This window comes from Schistosoma haematobium, chromosome 2 (genome assembly GCF_000699445.3).
Source record: "Schistosoma haematobium chromosome 2, whole genome shotgun sequence".
NCBI classification, from domain to species: Eukaryota; Metazoa; Platyhelminthes; class Trematoda; order Strigeidida; family Schistosomatidae; genus Schistosoma; species Schistosoma haematobium.
This window is the reverse complement of record NC_067197.1, coordinates 30,236,843-30,251,959: the sequence shown is the minus strand read 5'-3', so window position 1 is coordinate 30,251,959 and position 15,117 is coordinate 30,236,843. Positions and strand designations below refer to the sequence as shown.

General features: G+C 40.7%; 1 protein-coding gene across 1 annotated transcript in view; it reads right to left on the bottom strand.

The window, feature by feature from the left end:
* The window catches only part of LNX2 (Ligand of Numb protein X 2), a 39,638-nt gene extending 24,861 nt beyond the window's left edge, over nucleotides 1–14,777 (bottom strand). Inside the window, exons 1-5 of the mRNA XM_051214897.1 lie at nucleotides 14,465–14,777; nucleotides 9,069–9,451; nucleotides 8,156–8,686; nucleotides 2,279–2,439; nucleotides 491–966 (exon numbers count right to left, since the gene is read on the bottom strand). Of these exons, the coding sequence (XP_051068082.1) occupies nucleotides 491–966; nucleotides 2,279–2,439; nucleotides 8,156–8,686; nucleotides 9,069–9,278 (1,378 nt within the window). The 5' untranslated portion in view covers nucleotides 9,279–9,451; nucleotides 14,465–14,777. The remainder of the gene's footprint in view (nucleotides 1–490; nucleotides 967–2,278; nucleotides 2,440–8,155; nucleotides 8,687–9,068; nucleotides 9,452–14,464) is intronic.
* Nucleotides 14,778–15,117: the final 340 nt, after the last annotated feature.

The window sequence follows — 15,117 nt, the reverse complement described above, 5'->3', positions numbered from 1 at the left end:
AGAAGGCAGTGGGTAAGACTTCCCTGTCAGAGGCTATATACGCGTGGCCATGTGAGAGCATTTCGAGAGGGAGAGCTTACTCTGCCCACTCTCGGCCGTACCAGGGCATTTGAAAGCTGTGAACTAGGAGATAATTATTGATAAAACTAGATTACTGTTTGATTGATGCTTTCTAACGACCCGCTCTCACATTCATCACGTAATTCGATTAATATGACGCATACCACCCTAATTCAAATGTCTAGCAAGTATTGTTGTTTACACTTTCAACAAGTAATTTATCTCAGATATATAGAGCTAGTACTGAGTTTGAACATCCAAAAATAAATTCATTCAGTTTTTAACTGAGCTATTAATAAATTAAATCAGGGAGTTTGATTTCCCGCTTGGTAATTCATGATAACAATAGAAAGAATGATGACAATTAATACTTTGGGGGGTGAACATTGTAATGCCCTTTTCAAAAACTGAACATTTTTAGTTAACGTACATAAATCTTCAACACATGGTAGACTTGAATCGTAGTTTGTTTTATTTAGTTTATCCATTTCTATTCGGGTAACTGATGGATAAATATTAGGAAATTCTTTTATATATTGATTCGGATAAACAAAACTAAAATTGGATTCATTATTTGAATTATGGTAGTTTATATTTTGTTGTTCCTGTGCTAAAAGATTATTTTTCATAAAATTTTGTGAATCGATTATCCTGAGACATCTTGTTGAATCAGATACTATTGGTTGTAACATATTCGAATCATGTGATTCAGTTCCAATGAAAGTGGATAAGAAGACATTTTTGAATTGATTATGTTGCTGCATTGTACGAGAGGTTGATTTTATTGCACTAGATGAATGTACACCGACACACCATTCACGTAAATGTTCTTCAAGATTTGACCGATAAACTATACTATCACAGGTAGGTGAATTGGGACAAGCAACTAATAGCTTGTCTAATAATCTACAAGAAAGAAAAATACAATGTAATTACCAATTTAGAATAAATTTGTACAGAAATAACCACATTTATTTATTATTAGGAATATCTTGATTCTATGACTAAAATATAACAAAAATGTAACGTGAAACATCTTATGACTTTGAGTAAACTCACTAAACAATAAACGGGTTGTCATACATCATATTTGTTTAGAGTAAAAAATAATGACAGAAATTGCTAAATAACACATGCATATATACTTATACATCACGACAGTCGCATCATAGAATATCGACCTTAGATTAGGCGACCTTACATACTATCTAAGTAATCTAGGTCCATGTTCTTTTTATTTATTCATTTAAGCACATTGTTACAAATGAGGAACCAAAATATATATACAACATACAAAGTAGTGACCACAAAATTCGTATATGAGGGCTGAGGTACTGTCTGGGTTCCCATATCAAGGCAGGCAGTTTTCTTGGGGGGCCACACCCCGAGCCTTTCACCTAGGGGTAGGCAGTGGAGCAACGTAGGGAGATACAAACTCATGGTAGCTAACGACAAGGAGTAGGTCCGTACACTATTCGTTCCCTAAGGATTATGGATCCCTTGTGCACCAATGGTTCGGAATTAGTGTTTTCCAGCTCCCTTAGGTAGACTCTCCGTACCGATCAACTTAGTCAAAGCGCTGAAAATTCGCTTTTCGTTCTCCCAATTTCGTAAACAACACCCCCGCCGCCAGAAGGCAGTGAACAAAACTTCCCTAGCATTGGCTATATATGAGTGGATATGTGAGAGCATTTAGAGGGAGAGCGGAGACTCCCCACCCTCAGTCGTACCAAGCCATTTGGGAGCATGTCTATCGGAAACACTAGTAAAAGTCATTATTCGGAAAAACTAAATTTCAAAAGACGACTGTAATATTCCATATATCTTTTAATCCTTTTAAATTCTGTTAGTAAATATCACTTGCTTCTCAACTTCATTTTAAAAAGTGAACGTCTAATAGCATATGTATACGACATGAAAAATATCTTGACGTCCTACTCAAACTTAACTAAATGGCCATCCTGATATTCAGTGGATTTTCAAATGTTACTTAGTTAACGTAAAACAATTATTGTTAATAGCCAATACATCTGCCACAAGATTACAGCAAAATAATTTCACTGCACTTAAAAGTAATCACTAATACAGTTTAACATTAAGATTTTACTTTTTTTAATTCTAAACAATAAGCTTTCAAGAAAGCATACTGATAATCATTGATTTCAATGTATAAGATAATAATGAAATAAAAATATGAACAAATCAAATAGCTACTAACCGTTTCACAATATTAGAAGCTTGTTGACACTGTAAATAATTGATAATTTGCTTGTCCACAGGACAAAGTGCTTGAACAGCTAGATGATTTTTTAAGCAAGGAGAACAAAATGTGTGACCACACTTGGTATCTAATGGATCAACTAAGGGTTTTTGACATAGCTGAAATGTACAAAGATGTAAAGAAATTACTTGGGTTAGTAATTCTATTGAATGTTAAATACCATACACTAAACAAGTAATTTGGAACAATATATAAATTAATTGAAGATGCGCTACTCACATACAGAAAGAAATAATTTTACACGGAAACGAAACAAAATGAAGAGATCTCTTTTTAAGACTAATAGACTACATAAAGTGTAACACACTAGATTGTGAATCGGGCTTATTTTAGTCCAACCGACTGGATATTCGGAAATAAGACACCTAAAGTTAAATCTGTGCCTCAGTAGTTAAGAGGCAAGTAAACGTAGATCACTGAAATATAACTGTTGGATTGGGTAAATACTCTTATCACTCGATATTGTGAGCAATCGACGAAGACAATCTATAACAGAAGGACGTTTAAATAGTGGTAAGAACGAAGGGCATATAACGTGAAACATCAGGGAAAAATCATTCAAACTTATACATAATAAATTACTAAATAGGAAGTTTTACATGCTATTTTTGAGTGGCTGACGATTCCCTAAAGAGGCCAAAATAAATTTTAGAAACTTTTTATTACTAGCTATTCTATGACCCCAAATGCCCTGGTACGGCCGAGAGTGGGCAGAGTAAGCTCTCCCTCTCGAAATGCTCTCACATGGCCACGCGTATATAGCCTCTGACAGGGAAGTCTTACCCACTGCCTTCTCGTAGTGGGGGTGTTGTTTACGAAATTGAGAGGACGAAAAGCGAATGTCCGGCGCTTTAACCGGGTTGGTGGATATGGAGAGTCCATGCATGGGAGTTGGAAAACCCTGATTCCAAACCAATGGTGCACATGGGCTGGCTCCAGTATCCTGAAGGAACAAATGGCGTATGAACCAATCGTTGGTCACCGGCTACCATGGGACTGCATCTCCTTACGATGCTCCACTGCCTTGTGGATCAGACCTTCAAGTCGAAGTCTCCAGGTGTGGCCCCCTAAGAAAACCACCTGCTTCGGTTTGGGCACCCGGGCAGTATCACAGCTCTCACACATATCAAAAGATTTGTGTGGCGCATATGTATCCCCGACCGTTGTTGCTACCTTGACGTGGTGGTCGGGCTTGCCTATCGTGATGAAGCAACTGAGCTATACTGGCTGGAACAACCGTTCCTCAAGGTCCTACCATGTCAGACAGGTCGGTTGAAGAGCGGTAAGTCTAAAAGCAACAAACCCAAGGTCCGAAGGCGAAGTCGTACTGCTGACTGTACAGAGGTGTGACAGCAGTAAGGTGTTTCCTTCAGACAACCAGCATGACAGCGATGCTGCCTTCCCACAAGGAGGGGTGGGGTTAGAAAAGGTCGACCCTAAAAATGCGCACCTCACCTTACGTCACGGATTTCCGTCTCCGGCGGTAAGGCCCTTTAAAGAACGGGGCTAACACGTCAAAAACCTCCCACGAAAAGGCCGTGCGCGACCGGCCGCAAGCAGTTGTCCCTAGGGCACTGCGGTCACGCTCTCAGGTCACTGAGACCGCCTCTAATCCAATTTCCTTTTCAGGTACCTCCAGAACAACCCTTCCACGGTGTGGGCAACCGGGAAGTGATAACCGCCCTCATACCTCTAACAGCACCCAAGACCACTGTATTCATAATCAACCTCCCTCTTCAATTCCTATTACTCCTCCTACATCGACTTTCAACCCTAAACTTCCACCTTCGGCTTCCTCCTCAAGTGTCACCATAGCCAACGATTCTAGTGCTCAAAACTCTGTCCCAGGTCTACTGAAACCTCGCTCCAAACTACACATTGGAGATTTCAACGTACGCACTCTATGTCAAATCGGTCAGCAGGCTTCCTTGGCTAAAACCCTAGAGTCTCTTTCCATTGATGTATGCTGTGTCTCCGAAACACACATACAGGATTCCAGTGTGGTCATTCACTTGACCTCACCTCGGCAAAACGGAGAGCCAACGAGATACACCCTACGTGTATCTGGTGACCCGATGGCCAGTTCTCGTGGACTGGCAGGTGTAGGCATAGCACTAAGCATGAGGGCCGAACAAGCACTGCTAGAGTGGATCCCCGTCAACAGTCGTCTATGTGCTGTTCGGCCAAACGGCTCCGTAAAAACTCGGAAGGATAGGGACACACGTCGTTGCCTTTTCGTCGTTTCTGCCCATGCTCCCACTGACTGCAGCTCAGATGATGTGAAAGATGAATTTTACAGAAAGCTGTCCGAACTTCTTCAGAAAGCTAAACGCTCAGACATAGTACTCGTAGGGGGTGACTTTAATGCTCAGATAGGTAGCTTAAACCAAACAGAAAGGTATTTAGGTGGATATTTTAGCATTCCGGCACAGCGAACAGATAATGGTGACCGTCTGCTGCAACTGTGCTCAGACAATCGCTTATTTTTAGCAAACACAAATTTTAAGCATAAGGAGAGACATCGTCTAACGTGGCGACCGCCTGCACCAAACCAACGATGGACTCAAATAGACCATATTGCCATCAGTCATCGTTGGAGAGGGTCGGTACAAGATTGTCGCTCATTCTGGAGTACCTGCTTGGACTCCGACCACGCCCTAATACGGGCACGCATCTGCTTGCGCCTCACTGGACGCAAAAAAAGCCACAGTAAAAAGACCCATTAGAACCGAACTGAGTAGCGAGGAAACCAAAAGTAGGTTCCAGGAACAACTGAGGTCACGATTAGGTAGTTCTGAAGACGAGGCTGACCCAGATGTTGCTTGGAATGAAATACAAGCAGCTGTGGAAGCAGCAGTGACATCTATTAGCGACTTAAACCACAGAGTTTCAAAGAACCAGTGGATTTCTTCAAAGTCTATCACACTGATGGATTCTCGCAAACTCGTCCCATCAGGTTCTGAACATGATGAAGAGCGACAACAAATCAGATCTAGGTTAAGAAAAAGTCTAAGGAACGACCGTGAGCAGTGGTGGGCAACGAAAGCAAAAGAGATGGAAAAGGCGGCGACTATAGGGGACACAAGACAGCTTTACAGACTAATAAAAGAAACTGGAATTAATAAGTCAAGTGTGAGATTATATCGGAAAAAGACGATACACTCATCTGCTCCCAGTCCAGACGTTTAGAACGATGGGCGGAACATTTCAGAGAACAGTTCAACTGGCCTTCAGCTACTCTACAACTACCCTCCATTCCCAGACAGTGTGAATGGAACATTGAAGTAGGTCCCCCAACTCTTGCTGAAGTTCAAAAGGCTATAGTTAATCTGAAACGAGGAAGGGCAGCTGGTCCAGATGGATTGACTCCAGGTCTTTAAGGATGGTGGTCCAATTTTAGCGATTAGGTTGACTAATATTTTAGCTAAAATCTGGGAGTTAGACGTTATCCCATCTAACTGGTCACAATCACTTATCGTCCCAATATATAAGAAAGGGTCAAAATCATCCTGTGACAACCACAGAGGGATTAGTTTAACTAATATAATATCTAAAATACTAGCCTCGATAATTATCAGACGCCTAACTAAGACTCGTGAACTGCAAACACGAGAGAACCAAGCTGGCTTTAGACCTGGTCGTGGCTGCATCGACCACATATTCACCATTCGTCAGATTCTAGAACACAGGCATACTTATCGGCGTCCGACAATGGTGGTCTTTCTCGACTTAAAAGCAGCATTTGACTCGGTAGACCGCGAGATTCTGTGGCAGTGTCTGTCATTGAAAGGTGTACCTCAGAAGTACATAAACCTTGTGAAGGCTCTTTACTCGAACACTACTAGTCGAGTCAGAGCTTATGGCGAACTGTCATCTACTTTTGCAACCTCAAGTGGTGTCCGTCAAGGCTGTCCACTTTCCCCATTTTTGTTTAACTTCATCATAGATCTACTGATGGAAATAACTTTCTCGTCGACTGAGTTCTCAGGTATTGATCTACCAGGAGGTCCACTTATCGACTTAGAATACGCAGATGACATAGTCCTGTTTGGTGAGGACGCTGATAAAATGCAGAGTCTTCTGGTAGCACTGAGCAACAATGCCAGGATGTTTGGAATGCGCTTCTCTCCCTCTAAATGCAAGTTGTTGCTTCAGGACTGGTCTGCGTTAACACCTGAACTAAGGATAGGGAGTGAAGTAGTCGAACGCGTTGACAGCTTCACTTATCTTGGAAGTCTGATCAGCCCTAATGGGTTGGTATCGGACGAAATCTCAGCACGGATTCGAAAAGCTCGATTGGCTTTTGCCAACTTGCGCCACCTATGGCGAAGGCGAGTTATCCGTCCATCAATAAAAGGACGAGTATACTGCGCGGCAGTCCGTTCTGTTTTAATTTACGGCAGCGAAACATGGCCATTAAGAGTAGAAGACACTCGTAAGCTATTAGTATTTGACCACAGATGCCTTAGAAATATTGCTGGCGTCTGCTGGGATCACTGGGTAAGTAATAGTGAGGTTAGACGCAGGGTATTAGGGAATGATGGTAAATCAGTTGATGAGGTTATGAATCTTCATCGACTGAGATGGTTGGGCCACGTGTTACGTATGCCTGAACACCGATTACCACGACGTGCAATGCTATCCGGTATTGGAAATGGTTGGAAGAAAGTTAGGGGCGGCCAAACCAAAACGTGGCATCAGTGCTTGAAGTCACTAACTTCTAGTCTGAGCCATGTTGGTAGATGCAGACTACTTGGTTGGGGTCCGCATGACTATCGTAACCGATGGTTGGAGACTCTTGGTGACATGGCTCAGAATCGATCACAATGGCGTCGGTGTATACACTCCCTGTCTTCCCTTAAACTAAGAGATTAAAATCGCTTCATATCTTTCTTTCTACGAACCAATTCTTTCTTCTTGTACTATATCTCTATATGCAATCTTTCTCTTACATATTACTACCTTTGACCTAACCACTGCTATGAATCCGGTGTTCATCTTGTTGTGCTGATGCGGTATGGCAACCTGGACCGACGCACATATGTGCCTGGTCCTACGTTGTAGCTGACTGACTATGTATTTGGTGCCTCCTTGTACCAATATCTATGTGTTAAAATAAAGAATAAATAATAAAGCTATTCTATTCTATAGCAGACCAGCAAATCATCTTGATGTTTTTCTAGGAGGTACAAATGAGGAACTGATAAACCGGCGTAAAACCATAACTGTTCAGACTTTAAGATGTTTAGAATGGAAACAGAATAACTCACAAAAAAGCCAGATGTAAGTAACCTGAGTTGGAAGATTTCCATGAGGCTCAGACTAAGAAAAAACTATAAATTCTTGCAGTTCATTTGGTTAGAAAAAAAATCCGGTCTAATATTACCCTACGACCAGCATAGTCAGTCAAGGAAGAGATTGAGTAAACAAATGAGTGCAAATTTTAAAGCACAAATTACCCCAGATCGAGATTTTCAACATAAAATTACGAGATTTACATACCGTTTAACTTCAGTGTCATCAAATACTTGGAATGACTTTATAAGTGACCAAATAGACTGTTTCTAGATTTTATCTAAACACCTAATTAAAAGGATGATGGAGAGTGATACCAACTAGTTATTCGAACCTAGATGAGCTGAGTAAGATTTAAATCCGCGACCCATTAGTTGAAATTCATATGTCAAAATTAATGACACTGCAACCACTATGAAATGCAATGACGACAGTGAAAAGAGAAATGAGGTCCATAGATCTGTGGATACCTCATAAAATTAACTGAATAGTAACACAACATATGAATTTAAAACTCACGGTACAACATAGATCAGCATCCACCGTTTGTGTGTAATTATAAATATGAGGCGACATGGAATCATGTGTTTGACCGCATGTACGACACAAATACTTTTTTACTACCAAGTTTTTGGGATTACTAGATGACATTTCATTTTGGTTATGAGCAGAAGTACTAGTAGGGTAGCTTGGATGAATATCTTCTCTATTAATCAACTTAGGTGACATAGATGATATTACTGAAGGTTGAACAAAATGAGATTTACTGCATGGACCGATTTTTGGATGAAGTTCCGTGAAAGCTGATCCAGGAGAAGGAAAAGAAGAAGGTGTAGATGTAATTGGAGTAAATTGCAAAGTATAATTGGGGATACCAGATGTAATGTTCTCTGAATAGGAATAAGGCAAACTTGGTGGCTCAAAAGTTGGAGGGTTAGAGAATGGGTTTAAGATAGAGGCATCGCAAGCTGCTTTAGCAAATTTAGGGGTTGAAGGTTCACATGAATTAATGGTGGCTGTGTTTTGTAACGTCGAGCTGATGGTATTTTCCTGAAAAACAAGCAAACATAGACAAACCCAATAATAAAATACAATAGGATGTGAGACTCTGAAAAACAGGTGTTATTCAACTGTATTATCTAGGTTCTGGGACTACAGTACTATGCATGACTAGTGATAAGCTCGTTTTCTGTGGTCCATAAACGCTATAGAACAGTTCTAGACCAATAAGTTAACCATTCACTGCTGAAACACAAGATCAAAGTCAAGAAACAAAATGATTATATGACAATGTAATTCGCCGCCACGTCATATTTCAGTCTGATATATTTGTTTCCTCCCTACTTTACAGTTCAGTGCTACACAATCATTTAAACGCCTCTGAACATAAGCTACTGTAACTTATTTACACATATTTATTAAAAAAACTGACCATTTTACAGATTCCTTTTCTAGAAGTTGATGTTAAATTGTCATAAGTTGGGAGTTGAGTTGTAATAATATGTTCGGGAGGTTCCGGTAATAATGGGGAACCCTTAGTAACAGGAAGGTCAAGACTGGGACTACTGGCAACCGTCGTATTTGTTTCACTATCTCCGCCCACACTGCCTGTGCTGTCATCGCAACAACTTCCCGTCTGCATAGCAAAAGTGGAGGTTCGATGAAATTGGCCTGGGTCGATGGACAGATATTAAGCACCAAAACCAGATCATAAGACAATTATAAGCAAAATGAATAGTGAAACAATGACTTTTCAGGATTGTACATTATCTTTCCTCGAGAAAATTAGGAATCACAAACCTTTTTGAAACAGATCTAAAATTTTAAAAAATAGAGAGCGTCAATAAAAAGTGTATACATGTGCTAGTTAGGAGACATCTAAGTTTACCCAAAAAATTATTGCTTCACATATTCAGAACATACGACCTTTTAACCAATGTAGTATTCATGAAGTGGGCTGATTAAAAGTTAAAGTTATTGAAGAAGTATTTCCATGGATATTTAACTTCGTCTTATCAAATCGTACTTGAGAACAAGAATTAAGTTGTTTTCCACTGGATTTGAAAAACAAACCAGAAAACATAGAAGAGATGCATTTTACCGAAGCTTGGAAATAAAGCAAATTTCGACAGACTTAGAAGAGCTGACTCAGAGAACTAATGATTGGAACCACTAGTATATCGTTTTTAGTCAATAAATAACTACCATAAATTCACATCAGAGGATTTAAATTATAACTAGCTCAAGAGGAAAAGAACCAACGGTAGTAAAAAAAAGTAGGGCATGAGCGGAGGAAAACAGATAAATAAGCAAAATTTCCATAGACTAAATGTAGATAAATAAATTTACTTACCGCCTCAACTTCAAGAACACTAACCAAGAAGCAAACATATCACTACCTGACAGATACTACCAGTTAGCAACCTTCCGGATTGGTACTTTATTCCTAACTTTAGGACTTTTTAACCATGGAATTCATTATGCTAGTCTTTACCTCGTTATATGTTGGACACGTCGCGGAAACTTTTAAGATAGCTACGATCGAGTTCAAGTAATGTTTCGGTGTTAACCGTCAGTATCTAAATACCACAACCACTACGGAGAACCTATGACGGGCGGTTAAACAATTGCAGTGCTACATACGATGGAAACTGTCTATTTTGAGACTACATTAACAATTGGCTAGTCAGGATTGATGTATTCAAATTAAGTTCTAATAGTGATTGTCTTAACTCCGCCTGGAGTCCCTCCGGGGGCTACTGCCGGTCCCAAGCCCGGATAAAGGAGGAAGGTTGGGCATGGGGTTAGCATCCTCATCCCGTAGAAAACTAACTCGCTAAAAAAACGCTAACCAGAAAAAATTATTCAAACCTTTCAAACTCTGCCCTGGGAATCAGAAGGTCTTCATTTAGAAGAACTATGACGCCTCATGATGAAAGCCGAATCCCTTCGGAAGTTACGAGGCCGATGCCCCTTATGACAACCAGAGCAACCATTTATTTAGGTACATGGAATGTTCGTACAATGTGGGACACCGGGAGAGCCTTCCAAATTGCTGCAGAAATGAGAAGATACAACCTAGAGGTGCTTGGGATCAGTGAAACACATTGGACACAAGTTGGACAACAACGACTAACTTCAGGAGAGCTTTTGTTATACTCCGGCCATGAAGAAGAAAATGCCCCAAATACACAAGGAGTTGCATTGATGCTGTCCAAACAAGCACAAAATGCACTTATAGGATGGGAATCTCATGAACCAAGGATCATCAAAGCCTCCTTCAAAACAAAGAAAGAGGGCATTTCAATGAACATCATCCAATGCTATGCGCCTACCAACGACTACAAAGACACTAAAGATCAATTCTACAATAGGCCGCAGTCAATCATCGAGAAGTGCCCAACAAAGGACCTGACCATTCTGATGGGAGATTTCAATGTCAAGGTTGGAACGGATAACACTGGATATGAAGACATCATGGGACGACACGGAGTGGGAGAAAGAAACGAAAATGCTGAGAGATTTGCAAACCTATGTGCCTTCAATAAACTGGTCATAGGCGGCACCATATTCCCACATAGACACATACACAAAACCACATGGACCTCACCGGATCACACCACGCAAAACCAAATCGACCATATCTGCATCAACAAAAAGTTCAGGAGGACGATGGAAGACGTGAGAACCAAGAGAGGAGCTGATATAGCATCAGACCATCACTTGCTGATCGCCAAGATGAAATTGAAACTCAAGAAGCACTGCACAACGGGGCGGACAACATCGCAAAAGTTCAATACGGCCTTTCTTCAGGACACTGACAAACTCAACAAATTCAAGATAGTCCTCAGCAATAAGTTCCAAGCCCTTCATGATCTACTCAATGGAGAAGGAACTACTGTGGAGAGCACCTGGAAGGGGATCAAAGAGGCAATTACATCAACATGTCATGAGGTTCTGGGCCACAAGAAGCACCATCACAAGGAATGGATCACTGTTGATACACTAGAAAAGATTCAAGAAAGGAGGAACAAGAAGGCAGCAATCAATACCAGCCGAACAAGAGCAGAAAAAGCCAAGGCACAAGCTGAATACACAGAAGTAAACAAACAAGTGAAGAGGAGCATCAGAACTGACAAACGCAAATATGTGGAAGATTAAGCAACGACGGCGGAAAAGGCTGCAAGAGAAGGAAACATGAGACAACTGTATGACACGACAAAGAAACTCGCTGGAAATCGCCGCAAAGCAGAACGACCAGTGAAAAGTAAGGAAGGCAAGGTAATCACCAACATTGAAGAGCAACGAAACAGGTTGGTAGAACACTTCAAAGAACTCTTGAATCGACCAGCTCCACTGAACCCACCCAACATCGAAGCAGCACCCACGGACCTCCCAATCAATGTTGGCCCACCAACAATCGAAGAAATCAGCATGGTCATCAGACAAATCAAGAGTGGCAAAGCAGCAGGACCGGACAACATTCCAGCAGAGGCACTAAAGGCAGACGTAGCGGCAGCTGCAAGGATACTCCACATCCTCTTCAATAAGATTTGGGATGAGGAACAAGTACCAAAAGACTGGAAAGAAGGACTTCTGGTCAAAATACCAAAGAATGGCGATCTCAACAACTGTGATAACTACAGGGGCATCACTCTTCTCTCAATACCGGGAAAAGTCTTCAACAGGGTATTGTTAAACAGAATGAAGGACTGCGTAGTCGCCCAATTTCGTGACCAACAGGCAGGATTCCGTAAGGATAGATTGTGTACAGACCAAATCACAACTACACGGATCATTGTGGAACAATCAATTGAATGGAATTCATCACTCTACATCAACTCCATTGACTACGAAAAAGCACGTGATAGCGTGGACAGGACAGCACTATGGGAGCTTCTTCGACACTACGACGTGCCTCAGAAGATAGTCACTATCATACAGAATTCATATGATGGATTAAACTGCAAAATCGTGCATGAAGGACAGTTGACAAAGTCGTTCGAAATAAAGACCGGTATCAGGCAAGGTTGCTTACTCTCATCCTTTCTCTTTCTCCTGTTGATCGACTGGGTCATGAAGACGCCAACATCTGAAGGGAAACACGGGATACAATGGACATCTAGGATGCAGTTGGACAACCTAGACTTCGCAGATGATCTGGCCCTTCTATCCCAAACGCAACAGCAAATGCAGGAGAAGACGGACAGTGTAGCAGCAGCCTCAGCAGCAGTAGGTCTCAATATACACAAAGGGAAAAGCAAGATTCTCCGATACAACACAGCATGCACCAATCCAATCACAATTAAAGGAGAAGATTTGGAAGATGTAAAAACCTTTACATATCTGGGCAGCATCATTGATGAACAGGGTGGATCTGATGGAGATGTGAAGGCGCGGATCGGCAAAGCAAGAGCGGCATATTTACAACTGAGGAACATCTGGAAATCAAAGCAACTGTCAACCAACACCAAGGTCAGGATTTTCAATACAAATGTCGAGACAGTTCTACTGTATGGGGCGGAAACCTGGAGAACTACGAAAACCGTCATCCAGAAAATACAGGTGTTTATTGACAGTTGTCTACGCAAAATACTTCGGATCCGTTGGCCGGACACTATTAGCACCAACTTACTGTAAGAGAGAACAAACCAGATTCAAGCGGAGGAAGAAGCGCTGGAAGTGGATAATAGACACACATTGAGGAAAGCACCGAACTGCGTCACAAGACAAGCCCTCACATGGAATCCTCAAGGTCAAAGGAAAAGAGGAAGACCAAAGAACACATTACGCCGGGAAATGGAGATAGGCATGAGAAAAATGAACAAGAATTGGATGGAACTAGGAAAGAAGGCCTAAGACAGAGTGGGTTGGAGAATTCTGGTCTGCGGCCTATGCTCCATTAGGAGTAACAGGCGTAAGTAAATAAGTAAGTGATTGTCTTAGTGGTAGTAGTAACTGTCTTGAATGCTGTTTGTAGGATTAACAATCCAGATAACCTGATTTTTCTAAGTTCATTCAACTCGTGAGAACATACAGTATCAGAGTCCTATCTCTTAGATTTTAACGATCCAAAAATCTGAAGATAACTTTTACATAATATCTGAAACCTGATCATTCTACACGTCATTCTAAAACATTTCGACAAAATGACTTGAAAATCAGTTCGGCATCCATTTCTTCATCACTTTTCTCTCCATTTACATTTCATTTTTCATGTTTGTGTCTGGCACATTACACCAAATATTTCTACTACATAAAAGAATATTATTATCGAAAATAAATTTAAATTAAATCAAGTGGTAGCCGCGTTCTAACAACTAATATATCCTAGGTTTACGAAAACGTGGAAAATATCACTAAGTACTTATTTTATGTTACAAAACGGTCAAAAAAATCTAGTAATATATATCTGTTTAAAAGTAGTATATATTGTGACGCACGACCCAAACTCAAGCTGAGCATTATATATAATACGCGAAACGTGGTGGACATAGGGTCGTTCGCACAACGTCGAAAATGATTATTTGGCAAGTTTCATTGGTTATAAACACTGAAATCACTATGTAAGCAAATGTGACGAAGTTCCAGAATCGTAACATGACACTACCTAGGGTTTGGATTAAACCCGATTAGAGCAGATCGGATAAGTATTCGGTATTTAGGGTGGATTCTAAGAAACCATAAAGATAAACACCAAGTTATGTCCACGTAATATTCGTTGAAATAACCATTTCACACCCATTATGAAAGTACGTCTTCTAAAGTTTTGTTTTCCAACACAAATATCATAGTGTCTTTGAAAAATCTGAGAATGTAAAAACATACGGGATTCAGTAATTTCCAGAAACTATAGACACTACTGTTGTAGTTTTCAAGTACACTGAAAATCAAACAGTGTAGCGAATCTATCAGAATTACCGCCAAACTAACAGCAGAATCTAGCACTAACTGGACAAATAGTTGTGGACGGAATAGAAGAAACGCTTAACAAGATCCCGCACCTAGTAGCAATGGATCATTGATGTCCCAAGGTGAAAACCTGGGTCTATTTAATGATGAACAGAGAAGTAATAATAAATTATAGTGAAATACTGTTCTGAGTCCCTGAGATTCTGTACAGTTTCCTCTTGACCTACTCCTGGAAAGCCTCTCGAACCACCTCATCATGCAAGGAGTTTTGGTATTTGGATGCTCGCAACGGGTGCAAATTGGACCTATGGTCCATTCTGTCATGTTGTGTCTGTTGTTCCATGGGTGTTTGTGGAGATAGGCCTGACAAGCTTATTTTGTAAATAGTTTTCAATGTTATTTGTATTTATTTTGTCAGGCTTCCACTGCATGTATATTTAACATTAAATGACTGTAACTGTTGTTTTAGTGAATGACTTTGAACACACTTTCCGTTGTGATTCTAACATAGCGTGACATATTCTTGCTGGCTAACAAATACATTACTACTCACACATCCCTTGTTCTAT